General features: G+C 35.5%; 1 protein-coding gene across 2 annotated transcripts; it reads left to right on the forward strand.

Annotated features, from left to right (window-relative positions):
- The first annotated feature begins 7,216 nt into the window (after nucleotides 1-7,216).
- On the forward strand, nucleotides 7,217-24,556 carry LOC128989975 (7-methylguanosine phosphate-specific 5'-nucleotidase A-like). 2 transcript variants are annotated; one of them, XM_054412156.1, is made up of 7 exons: nucleotides 7,217-7,443; nucleotides 10,245-10,338; nucleotides 12,502-12,673; nucleotides 13,366-13,588; nucleotides 15,068-15,311; nucleotides 19,113-19,226; nucleotides 24,303-24,556. In XM_054412156.1, exons 2-7 carry the CDS (start codon nucleotides 10,309-10,311, stop codon nucleotides 24,402-24,404), a joined length of 885 nt encoding a protein of 294 aa, XP_054268131.1. In that variant the 5' UTR covers nucleotides 7,217-7,443; nucleotides 10,245-10,308; the 3' UTR covers nucleotides 24,405-24,556. The 2 variants fall into 2 exon arrangements, with proteins under 2 accessions (XP_054268131.1, XP_054268132.1); XM_054412157.1 differs by having other exon boundaries at nucleotides 7,217-7,365.
- Nucleotides 24,557-26,513: the final 1,957 nt, after the last annotated feature.

The following is a 26,513-nucleotide window of genomic DNA, read 5'->3' on the forward strand; positions in this document are numbered from 1 at the left end:
ATGGCGTTAAAAAAGTCTCTCAGGAATCCGCCCCACTGGGTCTCAAAGTTTCAATGTTATCCTTATGGAAGCAGTATTTGACACATAAACGAAGACATATGATCAGCTGAAATCATTCTAGTTTTTATTTGTTTGACCACCAAGTCATGCAGATACAATAGGCACGTTTGGCCATGTCTTGGATTGCAGTGTTATCATTTGTTTCTGTTTGACATTAAGCGCAATATTTTAAATAATTAAATTGCTTATTTGCACATTTTATGAATATTTTACAGATATCTTTGTGTTTAAACTTTATAACGATAAAGGAAATTTGCTTGATTTGTCAAACAAATATTTCAAGCTTAAATAACCGTGTAGTCGAAGGTGGATAACCGGGTGATGGGTAGGGGAGGGCTTTTACATAGTTGGGGGTGGGTGGGGTCCTCCGTGGATGGAATAGGACTCCTGACGCAGGTAGAGCTGATGATTATAAGGGTTAATCTGGGACCGTGGGCGAACTAGGACTAATTAGGTTACGGGCGAAATAAAACTCGGGCGGAATAGGACTACACGCTAGGGGTTCCTGTTGAGGTGTCACAGATAAGGCTCAATTGGGTTCCAGGAATTGGAACTTTCTCCAATCTAAGAGACGTAGTATTTTCTGAAATGAGATTTTGAAGTTCTTCGTCTGACTCTTGCGACTTGGCTAAGGATTCATGATCTAAAACAGTTGAAATGGCTTCAACACGTGACAAAGCATCAGCAACTATATTTTGTGAGCCACTGATGTGCTTTATGTCCGTCGAAAACTCAGAGATAAATGAAAGTTGGCGTAACTGAGCTGGAGGCAACTTGTCACGGCGCTGTTGAAAGGCATAAATAGGTGGTTTATGATCTGTGATTGTGAATATAATTAAAAAAAGTTGTTTCCAAGAGATGACGGAAATGCTGCACAGCTTCATAAATAGCGAGGAGTTCTCTGTAGTATGCAGGCCAGATGCACTGTTTGGATGATAGTTTCTTGGAGAAAAAAACCTAGAGGTTGCCAAGAGTCATCGACAAACTGTTGGAGGCAAGTACCTACACTTACTCCAGAGGCGTCTGTAAAGAGACTGAGAGGAGCATCAGGTTTAGGATGAAACAATAGTGTTGCTGATGATAAGCTAGCCTTGCATGCTTGGAAAGCTTCTTCTGTCTCTGGAGTCCAGGGCACAGGGAGGAAACCTTTTGAATCAGCGTCACTAAGTAGGGAGTGCAGAGGTGCTTGAAATTCAGCGGCCTTAGGCAGAAACCTACGATAAAAGTTCATAATTCCCAAGAATCTGCGAAGACCACGCATTGTCTGAGGTAACTGGTAGCATTGACTTTATATCTCTACACGGATCGTGTAGAGATATAAAGTCAATGCTGGTAGTCTTGTAGAGTAGTGACTCTCTCCTGAGGCAATGAATACAATATTCATTGCCTGAGGTGGACGTGTCCCAGCAGATGAGACTAAATAACCTAGAAATTTAACTTCTGGTACACCAATTACACATTTAGACGGATTTACAACTACACCATAGTCATAAAGTCGTTCAAACAACATTCTTAGGTGTTCTTTATGTATTTCTTCAGGCTGGGAAAATACTAAAATGTCGTCAATATATGCATAACAAAAGTTAAGGCCGTGACTAACTTCATCTATGAATCTTTGAAATGTTTGACCCGCGTTGCGCAAGCCAAAAGTCATGAATGGAAATTCAAACAACCCAAATGGAGTGGTGATTGCTGTTTTTTGGAAGTCATCTTCGTGGACGGGAATTTGGTGGTAAGCCTTGGTCAAATCAATGGCAGAGAAATGTGTACAGCCTGCTAAATTGAACGAGAAATCCTGAATATGTGGTACCGGTACAGGGTATCTGTCAGGAACAGTACGAGCATTTAAAGCGCGGTAATCACCGCAAGGACGCCATCCATTTTCGCCTTTAGGCACCATGTGCAAAGGCGAGGACCAGGGGCTTTCAGAGGGTCGAGCAATACCAAGCTTAACCATCTCCTCAAATTCTTTCCGGGCAGCTTTCAATTTTTGAGGATGTAAGCGACGTGGTCGACAGTGAACAGGAGGACCAGGTGTAACATTTATATGATGAACTGTTTTATGTTTCACAGCACGAGGAAAGCCTGGAGGACGAATAATATCAGGGAATTCAGAAAAAAACTTCTGCCAATGGCGAGGAGAAAGATATAACTTTAATACTTAATTACTTGATTGTTGTTAGAAACTATTCCCTCGGCATTCAATCCCGTTTTCTTGTCAACCAAACATTTCATCTTGCAATCGGGTAATAAGTGATAGTGTGAAAGGAAGTCTGGACCTAATATAGGTAGGCTATTGAAACATCCGCTACAACTAGAGTCCAAGGGAAATTACGTCTAAGGCCTAAATTAAGGGTGAGAGGTATGGTACCATAAGTCTTTATTTCACTGTTATTGGCAGCACTTAGTGAATAGCTAGTAGGAAAACGTTTATATTTGATAAGGCATTTAGGATAACACGACACATCAGACCCGGTGTCGATAAGGAACCTATAGTTCGGCCGCTTAGAAAACGACCTGCGCGCTAATGCTAAACCAATGCTGGAGGAGGTCGTTTTCTAAGCGGCCGACCTATAGTTCGTGAATTTCTGTCCATCACAAAGAGACGGCCGCCATCATTTGAACAATCCGTTGCGGCCTCTACGGATTGTTGCTGAGGTTTCCCTAAAAAGAGCATGGAGAAAGACATTTGGTAGCATTGTTTTTGAATTTTCTATGGTACCAGCACCAGTTCTTATAGGGATTAGGCTCGTTTCCTGATCTACAACGAGACTGGGAACGACCCCTAGGTCTCACCTGTGTATCTCGTACTCTGGTTTCTGATAATGCTTAAACTTGTTTAGAGAGGGATTCTATTGTATTTAATAAAGAAGCGTTACCTGAAGAGACTTCACAAATACCAGGTGTTGAAGGAATGTCAGCCACTTCCATGATCTTATCAGCCAGTTCTGCCAGTTTGTCCAAGGAGAGCTCAAGTTGCGTAGTCAATATGGCTTGTGAATGAGGAGGGAGTCGTCTGAGCCACAGTTGACGAAGCATGTTGTCTTGAAGGGGAGTCGAGCCCGCAAGAGACCTAAGATGCCTCAAAAACTGAGAAGACTTGCGGTCTCCAAGGTCCTCTTCACTCAGCAGCCGCCGCACACGTTGCTCTTCGGATGCAGAGAGGCGTTCAATCAGTTTCTTTTTTAGATGTCCGTATTTGTCGCCTGGAGGAAGGTTTGTTATAATGTCTTCGACTTCAGCAGCAATTCCTGTGTCCAATTGCGAGACCACGTAGTGAAACTTGGTGTCGTCGTTGGTAATTCCAGATATAAGAAATTGCGAGTCAACTTGGTACAGAACCACAGACTTGGTCTTTTAGGCCAAAAGGGCGGAAGTTTGACGACTACTCTGTTGACCGACATGTTTTGAGAAGTACTGGGTTGTCCAATCCGTTGACGCAGTTCTTCATTCGCAGTTCTAAGTTCGGCGAGTTGAGTCTGCAGGTCTTCTAATGACATCGTTCGTTGGAGGAAACACAAAAGATTCAAACTCTTCAAAGAAAATAAGTCTTTGGATAACGGTTGTAGTCGGGGTCACCATTTTGGTCGTGGTTGTTTGTGTACATCAAATAAATTACGACCAAATAAGTAATAGAAAAGTATTTGAATAAAAGAGTTAAAATTTTGTGTACAACCCTGTAGAAAAACAAATACCAGACTAAATCATAATGCGTTGCTATGACAACGTCATCAGCTGACGCTACAAGCCCTCCACAAGTATAAAGACTACAATGAATTTGGTAGAACGATCTATACTATTATATAAAAATCTAATGGTGTCTGTCTGTATGTGTATTACTAATAGGCGCAAAAACTACTGAAGCAACTGGGCTTAAATTTTACAAAAATATAGCTACCGTACCAAGGACCATTATAGGACTATTCACAATTTGACACTGACCGTGGGCTTTGCCCCTTTGGCTTTAAAAGTTCTGAGGTGAGGATTTTAAAAGTAAATATTGATTGGTCTCCATGGCTGCCATGAGAACAAATACAATGTTTGCAATTTGCTATGCCACCCAAATGTAAACAAGCTGAACTGTCAAACCACATTAATTCACAAAACCACAGCTGACTTATAAATAGGCATATAATATTGTCTACAATCATGTGACATGTTTATTTATTCTTATATTTGATTGTTCATTGATTATTGATTTTATGAAATAAGTCAGATTGTATAAGCTGTATTTAACCCTAATTAATTATTTAAAATTTTGCTAATGTAAATAATGTATAGCAAGATTTTGGTGTACAAAGTAGTGAAATTATAAAGTTTATATTTACTTCAATCATTTTAACATTTTTCTACAATTAACATGTGTTTAGAGCAGGGCACACACCTTAAAAATTTATTTTTTTTTTCAAGGAGATAATTAATTGTATATTTTCACCATTTTGAGAGAAATATTGTTCACACCATTTCCTTTACACAAATTGTTAAATCATAATTTCATATTACTACCCATAGATTGGTTAGTTATGATATTTTCTAATCCAGAGGTAGCTACTACCTATCTATATTATAACTTTTGACACTTCCTGTAGATTTCACATTCTATTCTAATAATGAATAACTTTTTACGAGCATTTCATGGTAATTGCATGTATATTTTCAACCAAGTTCCTCTTAACTTAACCTACCCTCGACATAAACATTGTTTGAATGACGTTAAATTTCCTAATTCTTAGCTGATATACAAATATTTCAATTTAAAAACAACAATAAAAACACAAGTTGTATATGCACTTGCCTTTGGTGCATGAATAGTAGGAGCTATAAATAGTAGGGCTAAGTATATTTCTGTTTGTTTTAGTAGTAAGAGTGTTGATGTTTTTATTTGTTCACATAGTATACAATGAGATATTTTTATAATCAATGCTTAGTGAGCAATGCTTTTTAGAAACAAGATCACATGTTTCATTTAATTCAAACTGTAATATTAACCAGATGTTGTAAATTATTGTTTGTCAATGTTTATCATTTAGTAAAAGCTTTGAGTTTTTTTATTTGTTTTATTGTTTGAAAATGTTTTTTATGTAATTAGTAAGTTAAAAGTTTTTGATAGGTACATTTATTGAAATTTAATCTTATTTTGCTCTTTTTTTCATGTCAGATTTCATAAAGCACCATTTAAACATACATCAACCCCGGACAAAGGACGGGTCCTCTGCTAGTTTGCAATAAAAGTTATTAAAGTTCCCCTGGTGTAATAGTTTATCTATATAAAAAATATTTTGGGGGGTCACGACGCCGTTGACCCCCCACCATGGGCCGCCCTCGTGTCTCAGTGTTTTGTTATACAGTAGTGCTTCTGCTTGTTTTCGCCGGAATTGGTTTGGTTTAGGTCGCTGTCAAAGTGCCACCACGTCAAACCACCACCTCTTCTTGTGTCTTGCATCAGACCTACAGACCCGGAGTCATTGTTCGTTCTGAAACAAGTGTTCGTCATAACCATAAGGCCCATGACCGTCCTCTGTACCGGTCAAGACTTTGTGTTTGTTATATTTGGTAAAATGTAGGCCTATTCTCCACCATCGTGTAGTATATTTGTTCTCATACTTTAGTCTTCAGTAACATGGATTGAGTGAGTAAAAAACGCCAGATGAGGTCCCGGATGGGAGGTTTTATTCAGCTGCTGTCCTCGGAGAGGGTCACCTGGGTCATACTCCACCTTCTACCTCCTTGGGCTACCAACTGCCCTGCTTCTCCGGGCCCCTCCGCCATCTACCTTCCAGTATGGACCACTGCCGCCCACCACTAGTTTGAAATGACCTACCTACCGCAAGTTACCATTTTAAATTTTTTTGAGATTTTAGGACTGAAGACCAGATAGCAAATTAAGGCTGTGATAATCAATTGTCAAGCTTGTTGCTGACAAGTGACAAGCTTGTCACAAACTTGTTACTGAAAAGCGTACAAGCATGTGACAATCATGCGACAAGCTTCATATTTGACAAAAGTTGAGGTTGTCATGTTTGATTGTGACAACCTTGTCAGAGGCGAGATTTCCACAATCATGAATTATTTATTGTTGTGAAAAGCTTGACATATTTACAATTGTGACAAGCTTGTTAAAGAAAGTTTAATAAAACTTTTCATGACAACTCTTTAACAACCAAATTAATTTTATCCTGTAGACATAGTAGTAGGACTGTTTTAAATTTAAAAGGGGCAATGGTAGATTGGGTAAATGGTGCAACTTTCTAGTCATTCTTTAATTTATTTATTTGTTAAAATTTAATTATTTGGTATTTATTTAATTTTTAATTGATTCTTTGTTAATTTGTTCTCTTTGTAAGCACAGAAGGGTAAACCTTTTAATTTAAATATTTTAGAAATGCTTTGGGATAGTTGCACCTTGTTGAATTTTTGATATTATAGGCATTTGTTTTGTCTTTGCAGTTTACCCACGGCCTTTCACATTTTAGTTAGGGATGTGGGGCACTATCACTATGGGGCATATGCTTCATCTAGGGGACGGTGCGAGGAGGGGCCGGCTCACTACATTCAATGCTCAAACGTAAGTAGCACCATTGACTATGGATTGTTAGTTAATGGTTAATGGTTAATAAGTTGTATTGATGGTCAAAGCTCGCACCAGCCACGCGTCAAATAAGCTTGACAATTATTATAACACCGAATAACTAGAATTTAATTGGTTTTATACCATAAAATATGACTTGATAGTATATGACTATAGCAAAATATGACTTACCATATTTATCATCTTAATTCAAACAATAAATGCCGTTCCAATGGTTGACTTACAAAACAGCACTTTCAATGATTGTTACTGCCTACTGGCCCAAAATTAATTATTATTCTAATATTGCTGAAATGGGTCTGTATAACATTAACAAAATAGATGCATAATGAATTGCTTTAGGTTTTTGAATAGTATAAAAGTCTAATTACATTGTACCAATGACATTTGATATTAATTCACTGTTCATTGAAAATTTATAATATTTTATAGGATATAATCAATGCCAGAGGTTTTTCGATCCATGATGTTGTATTATTATTCTCACTTCACTCAACTCATTAGTCAGTCAGATCTCAGATTAGATTTTTTTAGTTCGATATTCGATATTCGATATTTTGATTTTCATAGGTTCAGTTCATAGGTTATGTTTTTGTTGCCATCTTAAGAAAGAAAGAAAAGAAAAACCTAGTTAGCGACTTGATTAGACTTAATTATCAAAAAATAATTTATTCAAGGTTGATACCCAGAAATAAGAAACGTCTAACAACTAATAAGTACGCTTTTTAACTTTTAGTAATTAGAATAAGAACTAAGTGAAGGCTAATCCAATTTCAGTTGTGATCGGAATATTGGTATGTACGTTAGGCCTTAATTATTTTTAAGAAAGTTAAATAGGTAAGTTATTATTAATGGGTTGCTTAAGATTATAGTTTAACCTGTTAAGTTGGTTTTCATGTGATAACATCAGGTTTGATGAGATGAGGATTGAGAATTTTTAAGTTGACATTAGCCTATGTCAATGTGGCAGTGAGTGGTACAGGGTTGGTTGAAGTTAAGCTAGACTAGTGATGTGCGATACGTATCGTATCGTATCGGAATATAGCGATACGCGAGGGACGATACGATATTTCGATACGATATTTGAAAAACGATACGTATCGTATCGCCTAAAACGATATTTGTATTTATATCGGCACATAGAGCGATACGATTCATGTCAAAACGATATTTTTAAGCTTTTTTTGCGCAGGCCGAGCAAACTGCAAAATCTGTACTCTGTGGATGTGTAGTTTGAAAAACTTGAAAGTGGTTTGAAATAGGAGTTTTTGACGTCTGTATTTTTGGTTTTTACTTGATAATGTACCAGTCCCATCCCAGTCCAGTCCATTTACTTTCCACTAGCGTGCTATCTGCTATCTAGCACTAGCAGTGCAGAGTGTAGGCGGCCGTGGTGGGAACTGTCTGTGGCAATTACATTAATGTATCTGCAATCCTAAAATTCTATGGGAAGAATAGGGAAACAGGTCCAAGACGTAGGGAGTTGTGAAGGAAGTAGTAAAGGCGAGCAGTGAGCAGTGTCGAGTGTGGAAATGGATTAATGAATGTATCTGCAATACTAAGACTGTTTTCAGAGTAAACTAATGATTTTACCCGAGCAAAGCTTGGTCCCCAGGTACTTATATAGAATAAATTTGCCGTTTCTAGGTTAGGTAGGGGAGGGGGAAAACGATACGATACGTATCGTTTTTCGATATTTTTGACGATACGATTCGCGTATCGCGATACAGACGCCCGATTCAATACGGCGATACGATATTTTTTTCCGATACGTATCGTATCGCTGTATCGCGATACGCGTCCGTATCGCCCATCACTAAGCTAGACTATTGTTTGCTAGATAGTCTTAAACTTCCAACTAGTGTTAATTTTCTTTTTGTTGTTGTTTCAGTTATAATTTGGTAGTTCATTTGATAAGTACGGTACCGGTAGCTTAGTTGAATAAAGTTTTATTTCTTATCACTGATTTAGGTATGTTTGTATGCCTCAACTTAAATTTTCTCCCAATTACGTTCACAATGGAATTGATTAATTCTGAACGAATCGTTCCAATACTATAGCCTAGAGTTTTGGACAAGAATGTCTAGAAGTTTTGGTCATGAGAGTCTAGGAAATGTTGAGGAGAAGAAGATTCTTGTAACCACTAAACTATGTTGGTCATATTGCTGTTGTGTGTGGCCCTTCAGAGGCACCACCAAGGACTCAGGTAGCCTACACAGCTTGCCGATGGTGAAGTTAACTTTTTGACGGTCCACCGACATTGTGTACAATTTCCACTGTCACATCCATTTTAGTTTAAGCATCGTCTTGAATGATCAGAGTGAAGAGAGATTCACATGGTCAGGTACAGTAATAAATTAGGTACCTTGACAATGTTGTCTTTCATCAGAGTGCTGTTTGCAGCATAAGATGTTGAAGCTGCTAGGTGAACGAATAACTTAGTGATATTCTTCTTGTACCGCAGCTGGAACGTTTACTCTTAGGTTTATTTTTTTCAAAATTTTTGGGCAATCGATTTAATCAGCCTAAGTTAACTGTTGTAAGATATTAAAGTAGGATCAACGTATCAGTAATATTCATCTACACATATGTTTCTTCAAACAAAACTATAGGCCTATTTATTAGATACTAGCTGGCCCGACAGACGTCGTCCTTTCCTAATGTGGTTTTATGTCAAATGCATGTTCATTTTCAAGATGAGCTCGTTCGCATGGCTCAATCACATCTTGGTTGACGTTCGTTCGCTACGCTCACTCACCTTTAGGTTGGAGCTCGTTTGCTGCGCTCACTTGCCTTCAGGTTAGCTCGTTTCCTATGCTAACTCGCCTCCAGGTTGAAGTTCATTCGCTACGCTCACTCACCTTTTGGTTGCAAGTTAGCTGTTGTCATAAATTTAAAAAAATAATAGTGCTGCGCCCTGTTGGTTAACCTATTAACTTTTTAATGCTATTGAACATCACGGAATCAAATTGTTTAGTTGAACCAGCTGTTAAGATTCTTTAATTCCATTTAAATATGAGTACTCATAAGGTTAACATGGGAAACTCCAGAGCCACTGGGGCGGAGCCCTTTTGACGGATCTGCACCAAATTTCACACAAACCATCCTTGAATAATGCTTAATAATGCCTGAAAGTCTCATTACAATCTGTTGAGCGGTTTCGGAGTCCATAAAGGAAAACATACGGTAGGCCTACATTGGATTATCTATATATATATATACCTAATAGATTGAATGAATTTCAAAAACTTTCTCAGATTTATAGAATCTCATCATGATAAAAAAGTAGTTTTAATTAAAGAGTTGGATTTGGCCCTGCCATTATCTCATCAGAATTATGCCCAGTAGATTTCAATATAGAGTTTCACAATAGGAAATGGAATGCTTGGTGACAGGATGTTTTATCCAACGATAACTAAACAGATTATGTCTATGACTGTAACCAATGAATATATAAAAATGCTGTAACTCTGTAACTATGACTATGACTGTGACATTGACTACTAATAATGACCGGTACCTACTAAATACAGTAAATTATTAATTATTATTCTGTAATATCTGTTTTTAATCATATTAAGTTATATTTTTCCAGACCCTATACAAACACAGAAACTTCAAAAAATTAGCAGTCAGTCTCCTCCAGTGGAAAACACAAGATGCCGAGGTGTCTAGAAGATTTAAAAGATGTAAGTTGTAAGTAAGATTAAAATGACTTGCAGTTTTGCTCTATTTTAATTGGAAAAGATCAAAGACCTGAAAGTAAGCTGTAGGCCTAATTTGTAAAATAAATGGTATCAGCTATCTGACACAATAGGCCTACTTTCTCCCATAAGCTTGTCCACAACTTTTATCATGGGTAAGCGGTGGGAGTAACTACAGTATGATATTTTATAGGGAAAATCACAAAAGTTGCAATAACTGTTAAACCGTAATTGTTACAGCAATGTGGGTTGCACTATTTTCTTTAGAATTATAAGGACCCACATTTAATTTGAATTAAAACCAGCTTTTTTCCTAACATCAGATTTTTTGTTATTTTATGGGTTCTTTTTATGGGAAAATAACATAAGTTACTGTTATGAACATATGAATCAGTTGTTACCATAGCAACCAAAATTTTAATCATCAAATGCTGTTTACTTTCCTATTCTGATCTTTAATATAACACAGTTACTTCTATTTCAGCATTTTGTCTTTTTATATTCTAATATTCCACTCGAAAGTCACCTCAGTTACAATAACTTTTGAGCCATAATTTTTTACGGAAATAGGATTTGTACCATTTTGTTCAGGACTAATATAGCCTACTAAATTTTATGAAATTGTTCGGGCCATTTTTTAGAAAATCTTATTTTTCCGTTATTTTATGGGTTTTTAACCCTCTGAGCGTCACTCATTTCATTGAGCGTGAACTTATTTTTTTAAAATTTTTCAAAGATAATTTTTTTTTTACCTAAAAAATTTTTTTGAAACAAATATTCCTTATGTTTTATGTATGATATTGAAGCCCATGATTTTCCAAACAAAATGGTATATAGAACAGAATGGTATATTAACATTGTTTTAAGCTTCTCAGATCCGTTTTAATAAAACCTTGCAAATGCGCCAAAAATAGGTGGACATTAAGGCCTAAACTACATATGGACACTCGGAGGGTTAAGGGAAAATTACCATTAAAAATCAAAATTTTGAAAAAAAATTCCTGGAGATATTCTACAAATGTTTCCCACTTATATCCGCATTAGGTTGTCCATGTTGATCTTCGTCAATGTTAATGTAGTCTGCACGGTACCACCCATTGTCGCCAGTACGTTTACAAATTTCAGTAGTTTTTTTAATAGCGAAAACATTTGTTTACATTACTTAAGAATTACCTGATTTCCTGCATAACCTCTCTGTCACAATTTTATTTGCTTCAATTGGCATTACTTTTGTTAGTTACTGTTATTACGTTAATTCTATTTACCTGAAAAAATGCAGAGTTGAAAGGCCTGATGTTGTTCAAATGTTTTTCCCCCCTTAAATGTGAATAATAGTTGAATCATTCAATGAAAGTTTTAGTAAAGGTTTCTTGGATATAGTCATATTCTTCTAAAATCACTTGACTTTTGATGGAAACACATAATTTAATGTCCTTGCCGTACCAGTTGTATTTAGCCTTATAGGGTTTTCCTCTGCAATAATAACAAAGTTAAGTCAATGTTTCCTACAAAAATAGTAGCACTTCGGCTAACATCCTTGTTCGTTGTTTGTAGGAATCTTCATATTGTATGTGTTCTTCATTATATAGGCTAATAACGATCCTATGTTTTCATAGTTAACAAATCGGTTCTTTCAACGATTGCTCAAGAAAATCCAGTACGGTACTATGTCAATTCATTTTTCTTATTTGGTGAAGTAGCCTATATCAAATTGTCCAGGCTTTCTCGATTTTTTACGTTGTAATATGTAGGCGACAAGAACCCAAATTCAAATACTAAATATTTCATTTAAACCAAATCAGTAAATGTTTATACATGCGTTTCCTTGAATTGCAAAATAAATATTAATAGCAATTAAATCCAGGTGAGCATAATGAAAACAAATATGTTCTTCACATGGGAACTTCAAAAGCCACTGGGGCAGAGCCCGAAGGACTTTAAAATAATAAGGCCAGTTTGCAAATCTACGTGACACACTCTTTCCATTGAGACGTAAATGGTCAAAATCGGTTAAGAAATGGCAGAGGAGTTCAAACGACAAATTTCGTGTTGGCGTAATTTTTATATAAAATATATAGATTAGTTGAAATGGCTGTTTTGTGCACATCTCCAGACTATTACCATTAATAAATTAATTTACTTTTTAAGGCTCCATCGTGGTTATCCCTGCCTCATGTTCACATGAAAAATCCATTTAATGTTTTGGAGAAAATCAATTCTATTGCTTCTGGAGGTCCAGAAAAATTGCAACTTATCATTGACTTTGATCGAACATTAACAAAGAGCCAGGAAAATGGAATACTGACAAAATCCACTTTCTGTAAGTAAAAGTTTTTATTTATTAGGCAACATTAATTGTTCTGTTGTCAAACTGTTGAATTGCTATTGTAATTTAACTTGTTAAATCGTTATTATTGTGTATTGCAAAATAACTCGGTCTGTATACCACTTACTACGGACAATCGCAGAATGATTGATTTTAAAATTGAATATGTTCAAAAATCATCTTTATCGGTGTTTTCAAGAAAACTGCCATAAAACAAATTGAGTGCTATGTGTCTTACTTTACTACATATTGTATTTTGCTTCATAGTTGGTACAGAATTTAAAAAGTTGAACTTTTTTGTTCAAAGTAAACTAGTAGTTGAATTGTGGTGTGCAGGAATAAAATAATGAAAAACATGCTTTTTTTTAAATTAATGACTGCTTAAAAAAGTTAGATTTATATTACTGTACTTCTTCCTCAATTTGTAGGCTCAATAGGCTATTCTTTTAAATGATTATCAAAGATTATTCATTTCATTTTTGCCTAGGTCTGCTAACCCTTCTGTAATTTTTAGCAACTTCAACACTTAAAACCTGAGTCTGTATGCTAAATTCCAATTACCAATTTGTTTAGTGCTGGAAATCGCATGTAAAATGAAAATACTGTTGACACCATTTATTATGTATATCTAACATGAAAAATAAATGGAAAATATTACAAATTAATGTTCTTATTTTCTATCATAGGTCTTCTTGAAAACTATCCCAGCGTTAATGAAGAAATAAGGCTTAAACTGAAACGTAATTTAGATAAATACCTCCCAATTGAAATCGATCCAAAGCTAACAGTAGAGGAGAAAATTCCCTTCATGGTGGAATGGTGGGAAATGGGAATTGAGTACATGAAGGGTGTTGAATGGAACATTGATGATGTAGATAAATACCTCAGACAAAATAGGCAGCCTTTCAGGTTTGTATGAACAAAAAATATATTTCTACTCTTAAAAAAGTTCTAGCCAGATGGAAATTTGACTGAAGTCAAATTTTTTACATATGAGGGTAAGGAAATTGCAATTACTGTAGTTTTATCCAGACTCATGGTGAAAAAGATAGTACTAGTAAGATATGAGTCATTTCATCTTTAAAAGTGCCGCAAGTTGTAATGAAGTTACGCCTACTTGTGGCAACTCTCTCAAAATTTCATGTTGATAATAAAATGAAGGCATTTTTTTTTTGTAGTGATAATAAGTATGTTCAGGTTGCTGTTTTAATGTCAAACCATGTTGGGCTTACTTCTATGCAGGGTTCAATTTGAGGCTCGGTGTTTTTATGTACAACTGGTGTCCCTGTTGCTCGAATTTGAGCAATTGCTAAGTATTACAGGCGTTATTTTAAATCGAATAACAATTATTATGTCTGATGACTTTATTAGATTCGACTCAAAGATTATGGAAATACTCTAGGTGTACATAACAGATCGATATAATCAACATTTCTTGTAAATATCTTATCATTTTTCAAAAGCTGATCTCGTGTTTTAATGTTTTCTACAAATAGCTTTACTCATAGCTGCATTAGGTTGTCCACAATAACGATTATAAATTCTAAAAGAAAAACCGTTATTTCTATTTCTTTTCCAAGGTTGTGTTCTATGACTTTTCTATGTTTCCATAGTTTGCAAACCGGCTCTTTCAATGATAACTAAGAAATGCAGCACAGTGTTAATTCAGTTTTCTTTTTAGTATATCAATCTATCCAGGCTCTCTCGCTATTTCCATTGTAATATTTAAACCCATAATGTTGTTCAAAAGTTTATTGCGGACATTTTCCATCACAATTGTAAAAAACAATACACATTGTTTGCAATAAACCTTTGAACAACATTAACCAAACCAACAATGAACTTCAAACAAAGTAAACCCATAACTTTGTAATAAAAACATTTTATGGAATAAAAAAATATACCAATTTGGTTGCTGAAAAGTTTTGAATTCTAAATACCATTTACATATGTATGTTACTGAACGGTCGCATGTAGACCTGCATTACAAAAATACAATTTATTCTTCAAAGCAGTTAAGAGAGAAACAACCTGCCATAACCAATGGAGCTTTTGCATTATTCTGTGTCTAACTTATATTTGGTAAGATTAAAGTAATTAAAATTCATTGTGTAGCCCCAGAATTTTCATGTCTGCCTCCGTACCGCGACCGGTAAATAGTAGGCCTACTAAGTGTTAAATGTTTCGTACAATGTATCGTGTTTTGTGAATTTATTTAAATGTTTTTTGACGAGTACAATGGACGAAACGTTCTTGAAGGACCACTTGACAATGCCTATGTATAGGCGAAACATGTAGTGGGTTTAACCATACATCTATGAACTGTGGACGTGAAGGTATGTACCTTAAATTTTAGTAAGATTAAAGATAAGTTATTCTGTTTTGCAGGGATCATACAAAAGACTGTTTGGAGCAATTGCAAAACACCAAAGTTCCGGTGTTGGTCTTCTCAGCTGGGATTGGAGAAGTCGTGAAACTTTCTCTCAAACACGAAGGTTTCCTGACAGACAACGTTCACATTGTGTCCAACTTTCTCAGGGTAGAGGACGGAAAAATTGCTGGGTGCCAAGGCGATATCATTCACGTCTTCAACAAAAATGAACAACTCATTCAGAACACAACTTACTATTCAGTATGTGGATTGCTTTAGCTAGCTTATTAGTTCCACAGAGAAGTTTGGTACAGAAACTTGCTTTTGGGAAGACCGTGCGCTTTCAGCTTTAGAATATTGTGCTGGAAATATACTTGTGATATTCTAGGAAGAGCCTGAGTGGCGAGCACTGTTCAGAAATTCCTATCGCACAGGTCACAACAATATAAACAAAAAACAATTTTATACTAAGCTATTAATATTTTACTAAAAAACAGACTTTATTATCCTCCCTGTAGCAGCAAACCTAGGTACTCGTTAAACCTAATGTTATTTGAATAGATTTAGTTTAAAATCAATTCAGGGAAATGGGAATTCTCTTAGTCTGCAGGTTTTCTGCAGCCTGGGGTATTATTATATTTTGTGTCTTTACTGGTCGATTGAAAAAGTACTCCTCAAAGTCTGATATACTGTTCTCTTGTATATCATCTTGTGTCATCATTTGTATATATCTGTTTGTATATCTAATTTCTTGTGCTACTGCAAGGCCACACTAAAAAAACAGGCCGTAATGCTCGTCAAGCATGACGTCACGATAGAAGACGGCAATGACGTAATGTTTGCCGTTTGTGATCAGCTGCTTGTTTTAATCTTTCCTTGGAAAATAAATAAATAAATAAATACCCTCTGTCACAAAAATATCAAACATTACGTCATTACCGTCTTCTATCGTGACGTCATGCTTGACGAGCATTACGGCCTGTTTTTTTAGTGTGGCCTTGGCTACTGTCAACTATATCCTCCTCTTGATGGGTATTTTTTAGTAAATTCTTCTTTGGAAATATTGTCTGTCAATGTAGACTACTTAACCCTCCAACTGGTCATTAAAATTTCCCGTACTGGTAAGGTTTTTTTGACCACCGCGCAAGCATTTAGTAAATACCACATTAAACATATAAAATGGTACAAAAAACATACATATTATATATAGATTTTTTCAGAAAGAAATAACCTATTCAAAAATAATAGTTTTAATGGTGTACTTACAAGTATGTTAACAGGTATTCCTCCTATGTGGGTACAGCAATATTGAAAAAAAAATGTTTCTTCTTCTTTTAGTATATTATCTCTGGTCAAATATGTCTTATATCAAAAAATAAGATAGCCAAAATGTTCACAGTTTCATTGTCTTTCCAACTATGTATAACACTTGCTAGTTTATATAAAAAAAAAGTCTATAAAGCAAATATGTGACAAAAACACGAAGCACTTTTTCCGCACAAACACAAGACCTGCTGGACCTGTGCTGGAAACCACTGCCCCAGGCTTCTCACTTCATTTCTCCATAAAAATATTGTGTTTTAGGCCTATATGTGAATTGAAATTATTTACAAAATAAAAAATACAAGTCTTAGAATCAACTTTGGACAAAGGAGCTAACCGTTTACAAGAAGAATTCTAGTCAGAATCGTTAGCGTTATTTTCCCTTGCTCTCTTACCCCTCTTGGGTGCTCTCCAAAAGTGCTCCAACTTGTGGAAACAGCCTGGGTGCACTCCTGAGTTACATGCAGGGCACCAAAAATGACTCCTGGACTTTTTTTGTGGAGTGGAACACACAACACACATCCTGAGTTGTACTCCAGGCAATCTCGTCAATACATGGGACGCAGAGGGTCCTGCATCTCCTCCAGGACTAACATCTGGTATCTGAGCTCTTGGGTTAGGCACTGCAACATCACTTGATAAACTTTCAACGATGCTAACCATATAGTTGTATCGTGTCATAGGCTGGTCAGTATTTTTCAGGTACAAAATATAACTGTTTAGGAGAGCCATGTCCAAAAAATTTTCAAAGATCTTCTTCCAATATTTTTTTGTAGCTCTTGTACAGGTGCTGTGATATATAGACTTATCTTTGCTGTCCACACCACCCATATGAAGGTTGTAGGCCCTACTCATTTATTAGGGATGGTTTTATAGCCTCTATTCCACTTTTTTTACTTTTTACTACACGGTCATCTGCGGGGAATCCAGTTGTTATAAGGTAAACAGGCTTGCGTTTTTTCTTTTGTTTGTAGCCAACAAGCAGAACTCCTTGCTTTCTAAAATAGATTGATGTCTCAGGTTGTAATTTAGCATCTAAAACACTTTTGGAGAGTTCTTTTGACCGCTTGTTGACGGTACCGGTAATGTAAGTTTCATGTTGAAGTAACTTTTTGGCAAGAGGTAATTTAGTGTAGTAATTATCTGTGTACAGATGATATCCTTTATTGAGTAAGTAGCATTTATTTAGTAGGTGTAAAACTACCTTTTCTGTAAATGCAATATCAGGATTTGTATTTTCAAGGAAGTCTTTACCACTGTACAGCTCAGAATGAAGTACGTACCCGGTGTCACTATCGCACACTTCAAATTTTTTTATACCGAAGCGGGCATGTCTTTTGTTAGGCATATATTTTATAAATGTACACCTATTCTTCATCCCTATCATAGACTCATCTAATGAAATGTTCTGGTTTGGAATAAAATAAACTTTAAAATATCCATTCATTAGCTCATAGAAATGTCGCACTTTGAACCATGGATCATGTCCGAGCTGTCCTTTTGGTATATACTGTAGAGAGCTAAGATGGAACATTGATCTCAGTGCCTGAAATCTTACTAGGCTCATATTATCAGGAAAAAAAGGTAATCTCTGAGATCTAACAGTTGACCAATAATTTTCAATGTTCTGTTTGTAATTCAGACCCATATTTATAAGAAGGGCCATAAAACGCTTCATTTCCTTGATAGAGGTTTCTTTCCACCTTCTTAGTCTACTGTTTGGCGTCAATGTACCTCCATTTATAGCTGATTCTATTTGTCTGCTTGCATAAGCATTTGTTTCCCTCACCATCATACCCCAGATAACATTAGTAAAGCAAAGATAGAAATATGTAATAGGGTTGCTATTCCGGGGAGGAAGATTTCGAGGACCTGGATTTCGTACCTGAAATTTTTCTGTGACGTCAAACATTTGTTCAGGTGGGTAAACCCTAACCCAGTGTACACCCGAGCTAATCCTAGGCCCTGGCAGAGTATAATTAGGTTGGTTCAAAGGGTTATTTACCTCAGGGATAGGATGGTCATCTGGATCTGGGTGTTCTGGAGAACTTGGCAAAGGCCTACGCAAGCCTACTTCATTAGGCCTAGGCCTAGGTCTTGGAAGATCAAAATCTGTAATAGATGTATCTGAGTTCTCATCTTCACTGTTTGGAAAGTATAATTCCCCACTCCCAGATGAAAAATCAGTCAAAGATATGTCAGAATCATACACATCAGAACCCACATCACTGTCATCAATTTCATTTTCATTTTCACTGAATACATCACTTTGTAGGTCAGATATTGGTTCAGCATCATTCAAACAGGCCCTAATTGCACTAGAATTACTTAGTTCACTCATTTTAAGTTAAAAACTAACCACAACTCACTAAAATATTCATTTTAAAGCATTCAAAGTAAAGGGTTAACAACAAAATGCGGCAGACTAGACGACGCAAGCGAACACAAACAATCATCTGAAATACAGGCTTGCCAACATTCTTTTTTTTTCAACAAATGCAACTAAACATATGATGACTAGATTGCTCAGTGTTTGCTCTTTAATACTATATAAAATACATAGATATTAAACGTAAAATAACGGAGTAAATTGTGTTTTACATAACGCTTGCAAATGGGTCGCGATCGCGATCTTACCAGTAATCGCGTGACGTAATTGAGTCGCGATCGCGACTTATACCAGTTGGAGGGTTAAGCAGGTCCTACAACTTAAATTACAATTTAAGTGTGTGTTTGCAGGAGTTGTCTGGGCGCAGTAATGTCATTCTACTCGGAGATTCAGTCGGAGATGCAAAAATGGCTGACGGTGTACCTCATGACACTGTGCTCAAGATTGGGTTTCTCAACAATCATGTAATGAACCTTTCACATAACATAACCTAATAATTAGTAGATTATATTACCTCTAGTAATGTGACAGGTGTACTATACTCTGTTAAGTAACAAGTCCAACTAGGTATCAAGATGACTCAAAGTTTGTTCCTTATTCCTTTAGTAATGGACTCCGTCGTTTGTTTAGGAATTTGTTGTTAGCTTCCCGGTGCATTCCTATGTCAATTTTTGTGTCGATTGAATATTTGGGCATAGATTTCTGAATCATCACTCCAAGTCCACATCGCTGAGTGATGTCGATGAGTACTAAGGACTCAAGTGATAATAGTTCCAAGCATTCAATTAATAACTCAAGTTGAAAAACAATGAAGTAAATTTTTGTACTTATACTTAACTTGTCACATCACTGATTTACTAAAAGTACAAAGCAAACTGGTAATTAGTATGCAGCATAGTTAAACATAGATTATTTCTACCTGATTTGCTTTGTGGGCGGTCTGTGGCACAACAGGGTCTGTGGTATTTTTATACGTTAAAGGTAGTTTTTGACAGAATCTGAATTTTCAATACGTAATGTAACACCTGCTTTTAGCGCATTTCCCTATAGGGAAGTAGCTATTACCGTAGGTGGCATAAACTAACTGGTAAGAACTAGGCCCAGGACTGATTTACTTTTTCATTTTGATGTCCCCAAAGGCCAAAAACACCATTCGTTCAAATTTTTATATATATATATATATATATATATATATATATATATTTATAATATTAGTAGGATGTATATAGATTTATTATGAAAACTGTAGTGATTAGGGCTACTATTTTTACATAGAGGGGGGTTTTATGGGGTAAAAATTTGTTTTTCTCATTTTTGACCCTCTTAACACAAAATTTCACAATTTCTCTCCAGACCTTTTTAAAGAGCTTAAAAAAACAAATAATTTAGTATTTCAAAGTGTTTTTGTACAACTATTGGTTACGGAGAAAATTCAAAAAATCTTTATTTTAAAATTCCCATGTTATTCTTATGGAGATTGTTGTAAAATGTTGTAGTTTGCTTGTTTATGGATATATTTTTATCAAATTTGGTAAATTTATTTATTTTATACTAAGTTATTAATATTTTACTAAAAAAACCCTGTTTTTACCCTCCCTGTAGCAGCAAGGCTAGGTACTCACAAAACCTAAAATCAATTCAGGCAAATGGAAATTCCCTTAGTCTGCAGGTTTGCTGTGACGGGGGTATTTATATTTTAAATTGTATATGTCATTCCATGTCCAAATCGTATATTTCATCACTAGGGCGTAAAGTGACTCTTTTCGACCCGAGCTCAAGTTATACGATCGAGGTGAAGCGAAGGTAGGTAAATAAGTGATGGTTGAAAAGGCACTTTTTGCTCGTGTGTTGAACTATATTTTTTTTCATGCTGCAACTAAATTAGAAAATAAAAAATACTTTTCATCTAACTAAAGATAACTTCTTGAAACGACTTCCAAATTGTTTTCAATTTTGCTAATGCAAACAAGCAGATTACTAGTAAGTGATTACATCATCTTGTCAATTAAGTTTGTTTTAGTGTACTTTATACTATTGATATGACGAACTACGCAACAATAAGCTACAACCAATTAAATCAATCTATACATAATTTTGATCTATTGCTTACGGCGTTTACAGCAGCTGACTTTTACTCCCTAGGGAGTAGAAGAGCTACCTTTGGACCATGTATTAAACACAGCTGTTTTTGCTGCAGCATGAAAAAAACAAAGTTTAAGATGATTCAAATGCTATTGTATCTTCAATAAAATTTAGTGTCATACAATAGTCCAGTCAATGAATGATCCAAAAGTGGGTGTAGAGTGCGTGAGCAGGTAACTAAGCGATTCCTTCAGAAACTTGTTCAGGGGGCTTAAGGTGTTAACATACCAAAAGTCCTGACTCATAGGTGGTGAGTCAGGGGGGTGGAGGAGAGAAAGGGGGGGGGTAAAGGTACGCATTTTGGCTTTTTTGATTATATCTCAAAAACTATCAACTTTTTGTATACTATACTAAATTATAAAATTGAAGATTAAATTTTCTACAAGAAAATTAAATAATGTGTTTATTTTGGTTAAACAGATTACGAGTTATTACTTATTTAATTAATATCTTATTAAAATACTCCTTCCATAAGAAATACATGTATATTAGTATGCGAAATGGGGCGAATCCTATCCGCCCAAAGGAAATATAACCAATATTCTGGAAATGTTGACAAAATTTCCAGTAATTTGACATTTTAATCATAAAAATTGTTCCAAAATTAAGGCAAGGGCGAGGTAAAAAAATTGTCGTGTTTCGTTGTTTTTTATTAAGAATTATGAAAAAACCCTCAAATCATCCCGTTTTTAAAAGCTTACCCACGCTTTAATTTTTGACAAAATTGTATGATTAAAGTGTCAAATTGCTGGAAATTTTAGCAAGATTTCCAGAATATCGGTTATATTTCCTTTGGGCGGATAGGATTCACCCCATTTCACATACTAATTTACATGTATTTCTTATGGAAGGAGTATTTTAATAAGATATTAATTAAATAAGTAATAACTCGTAATCTGTTTAACCAAAATAAACATCTATATATATAATACGTGAAGCCGTTTTTTGTTAACGCAACTCCTCCCTTATTTGTGGACCAATTTCAACGTATGAGGTGTCAAAAGATTCGTCTCAATATGCAGTTTTGCAATAAGGTTTTAGAATTCTAAAATTCCTGCCCTTAAGGGGAGTCGCTACTGAAAAACTACCAATTTTGTAAAAAACTTGATTTTTTTTATTATTTTTTTATCTTGTTCTATGGATTGTAAGGTTTCAGAAAAACATAACATTTGGTATAATATATATTTTTTTCACTGTGAAAAAAATATTTGAAGTGAAGCGCGCACACCTCTTTTGGGGCATCAACTAGGCCTAGTATAAACTAACGTATAAACTTCAACCGCTGTTTTCCGCGACTTTAAAATTTTGTTTTTTTTTATATATAAGTTCTTATAACTTTTTAACTATTGCAGCTATATGAATGAAATTTTTACCACACATTGTTTATACTATAAATCAACTTTCTGTGCATGGATATTGTAATTGGGTAAATAAAAGTACATGAAAAAAAATTTATAACCTATAAATTTTTCAAAAACTTATTTTTGAAGCCATAACTTATAAACTAATTGAGAAAATAACATGAGTATGCACAGAAAGTATGTGCTTTCCTTGCTCTTTAAAATAAGATATCGAACAATAAAATTGGTTCAGTAGTTAAATAGTTATAAGAGATTTAAAAAACCCCATTTTTTCCCGCCAAAAAACTTAAAAAACTCCAAAAAGTATGTAAAAAATTTTTTTTTTTTTACTTTAACGGCAGTAAATCTTTTTCTAAGACTAAATGAACTTAAAAAAGTATATATGATAATTTTTAAAAGGATTTTATTAAAAATCACTAGTTTCAGTAGCGACTCCCCTTAAGAGCGTGAGGCCCACTCAAAGGTCGGGTTTTACCCATAAGAAATACATAGAACAAATAAAAAAAAAAACAGCTGTTTATAAGAAGCTGTAGCTTTTTGGGAGTAAATATTGATGTTTGTAATATTTAGTAGGTTAAGACCAAGTTAAACAGTTCAAATCAGTTTTGTTGGAAGATCAGAAAATGCCTCAAGTTCAAAGAAGAAATATTGAACACGGTAGTAGGACACAATTGATAATAAGATATTTTGTGCGTATGAGGAGAGTAGAAAAAGAGAGACCTGGTCTAACAGATGCCCATCCAGATACACATTCACTTTGTGTGATGAATAATATTTGCCAGTTCTGCTATGCAACTTACTTTGGAAGTGAAAAAATATACGAAGCTCATAGTGTTGTCACGGTGGAAAAGTAAACTTGCCTAAATGTCAGATCAAATGAATGCATGCAAGAAATGTTTACTTCAGACACTGACAGATCGAGATATTTCAAAACATTTTGTTAAAATTACGTTAACCAACTTTCAATGGTGTTGCTGCTTTAGCCTATTCAAAGCAGGTTATGGCTGTCCAGTTGGTACAGCTCGTGACACATAAGCTGGCACTTGGCCTAGTGCGGGCAGTGTAGGCGGGAGGAGGGTGGAGGTAGGGAAAAGACCGGACTGCAAACATTTCCCCTGCCTCACGGGGTTGACTCCCCTTGCATTGTACTTGAGCGCCTTCATATGGGTCGCGAGGACAGTTGATGCAACCCGCATGGCGGGACATAATGTTTTTGAAATAGGTTCTAGTAGCGATAGACCAAGTGCCAGCTTAGATGTCACGAGCTGTAACCCCGAGTTTGTGGGTAAAAAATGAGCACATGAAATGGTTGACATCACCCCACTTTTCAGGTTACTCTACGGAGAAAATTCGTTTGATCGGGGGATGTCTCAAATCAAAGGAATAAAATGGCGCAACTTTAATTACTTAAGAAAGGTTATCAGTACGGCAACAGTGTTCTTCAATAATTCTCAATGCTCGAAAAACTTTGTTGCAACATATTAACTTGAATTGAGGCAGATCGTTTAGCACTCATTAGAAGTTATCAGTTAAAATCGAGAGCAGAAATGATGTAGGTGAACCTTGGTGACGCCATTAGAGATATTTAAAATTAGTTTCTAACAAGTTTTCAAATAACTCTAAGATGTAACTAAAGTAACTAGAATTTAAGCATAAGGTTTTCCTCGGCGTTATGTTTCATACTAGGCGGCTCATTGAGCCGCACGGGTTCCCTAGTATTATATAATTTGCTTGTAGGAAATTTAATCTTCTTCAATTTTATAGTTTAGTATAGTTTACAAAAAGTTGATAGTTTTCGAGATATAATCGAAAAACCCAAAATGTGTACCTTTAACCCCCCTTTCCCCCTTCCACCAACCTGGCTCAACACCTAGGAGTCAGGACTTTTGGTATGTTAACACCCTAAGCCCCCTGAACAAGTTTCTGAAGGAATCGCTTAGTTACCTGCTCACGCACTCTACACCTCATTCCTTGACTGGACTACAAGTATTTTAATTGTGATTATTTTCACTATAAAATTTATTTTTTTCATTACAGATAGAAGAGGCGTTGGAACAGTATAAAGAACTGTTTGACATTGTGTTGGCCGATGATCAAACGATGGATGTTCTGCTTCAAATTCTGAAACGAACTCTGTGATATTCAACTGATATTTAACCCAATAGCTTTATTTTTATTTACAGGCAAGAGATCAAACGATTTTAAATAACACGCTTATTATGTTTACTCTTAAACATTAGGCTTTGTATTATTTGTATACCAGTTGTTATTAAATTATATTTTTCTGTTTACAGATGTTATTTATAGCCTATGTCCTGATATTAAATTTGTCATCCATACTATTACAGTAGACTCCCTCTTTTTCGGACTCCTCGGGACCAATGCCGGACTGGATAACGGTTTCTCCGGTTAAACCGACGTCCCTAAAAACTCGTTAAAACGGATCGTTTACTGTGATATTCGACTTAAATTTAGGAGGGCATTGTATATAGACATCTCAAATATTTCCCACGAAAACATTCGTTTCAGTACTGCCCACCTCCTGCCGATCTAGTCCGGTTAAACCAATGTGCTGATAAAAATTGTCAGCACAGATCTGTAACTTTTTATGTTTTAAGTTAAAATAAATGGAGTAAACATTAGAGTATTATATTGTCTGTGGTTTGCAGTACGGTCTTTTCCCTACCTCCACCCGCCTCCAGCCAACACTGCCCGCGCTAGGCCAAGTGACAGCTTAGGTGTCACGAGCTGTACCCATGATAAAGGTTGTTGACAAGCTAATGGGAGAAAGCATGTGTCAGACTGCTGATACCGTTTATTTAATTAAAAAACATGTAGTTGTGTGAGCCAGATACCGAATGCGTGTCTTAAATTCTATTTCTACCTTATTTTTTGTTGCTGACAAGTTGATGGGTCATAACAGTTGCTATAGCTCATAATAAGTCATTCCATAAGTTTGACTTGGTAACCATAGACAAAAATAAACACATCGTGTATTCGACAGAAATTAGTCATTTACATCAGTGCAATCTGTTGGTGGCTCACATCAACTACAACAAATTCAAAGAAAAAAACTGGTAACATCTTTGGGGATGGAATGTAAAGGTACAGGCTCCTCTATTTTCACCCCACGCTGTAAATAAAACATGTGATTGTAATTTCTTCAATTTGTTTTGATTTTCTGTTTATATTTCGTTGTTATTTTGTCACCAGCATGGCAACCCATAAAGCCCATGTAATTTTGTTTATTTCAAATCCAATTTTTTGAGCTTATATTTGAGCCTATTTTAACTTTTAAAGGGATTCTGCACTTCTGCAGAAAAAAATCTTTCCAACGTATGCCTAGATTTTCCCTACGATGCACACAAGCTGAGAAAACAGGTTTTAAAGAAACATGCTTGCCTATTAATATATAGATAGATAGATAGATACTGTAGTATCATTGGCTATTGGATACATTAATAGTCAAAGCGTCAAAGGTAGGTAGTATCAAAAATATTTTAAGCATTGCGACCATTGCAACTGTCGGATACTCTTTGACCACTTGAAAACTCTCAATACCAACAAGCACAGATAGTTCAGAGGTAAGGAAAGAGGCTCACAAGACGAAGGTATAATGTTTAATCTATGGTATAAGGTTTGAGACCCGTCCGGGCAGAAAAATTTTGTTCTGGTTTTTTTGTTTTTATGAACTATGTATTTAATCAATTTATTCAACTAATAATATGCTTTCCATACTAAATCTTTATTGTTTAAATACATTTGTTTATCATATTTTAATAACATTTATAAAATATTAAAACAAAATATTAAAAAAAATATTTTTAGGATTCATTGGGGTGGAATAGGATGCATTTTAAAAATATACTTTAAGGATTAAAAAAATATTTTTAAAACATCCTTTGCTGTCTGGATGTTTAGTTCACAAAATATGAATGCTGTTTTAAGAAAGCTCTCCCGCACTACTAACTGCCCCCTCACATAGATGCATGGCCATATTTGTGTACCTTTTTGGAGGAAGACAGCATTCCGGTCTGGGCCATCTCCTAGAAGTCCCCAAAAACAATCAAAATTAGTTGCACATTCAGTGCATACTAACCCCCTATGGATTTAACATTTTATCAGGCAAATGGGATGGGAATTCGCTTAGTTTGCAGGCTTGCTGCGGTTTGGATATTTTACAATGTGTTGTAAAAGCTGTGCAAGCCTGTGTTGCAGGCTTAGGGTAAGATTGATGTATTGACGTTT

Source organism: Macrosteles quadrilineatus, unplaced genomic scaffold (genome assembly GCF_028750875.1).
Source record: "Macrosteles quadrilineatus isolate MER2022 unplaced genomic scaffold, UCM_ALF_1.0 Scaffold_3__2_contigs__length_128488019, whole genome shotgun sequence".
Lineage (NCBI taxonomy): Eukaryota > Metazoa > Arthropoda > Insecta > Hemiptera > Cicadellidae > Macrosteles > Macrosteles quadrilineatus.

Coding starts and splice junctions, on each gene's coding strand:
- LOC128989975 (XM_054412156.1), top strand. CDS start 10,309: ATGCCGAGGTGTCTAGAAGATTTAAAAGAT. Junction 10,339..12,501: donor GTCTAGAAGATTTAAAAGAT/GTAAGTTGTAAG, acceptor TTACTTTTTAAG/GCTCCATCGTGGTTATCCCT. Junction 13,589..15,067: donor CAAAATAGGCAGCCTTTCAG/GTTTGTATGAAC, acceptor TCTGTTTTGCAG/GGATCATACAAAAGACTGTT.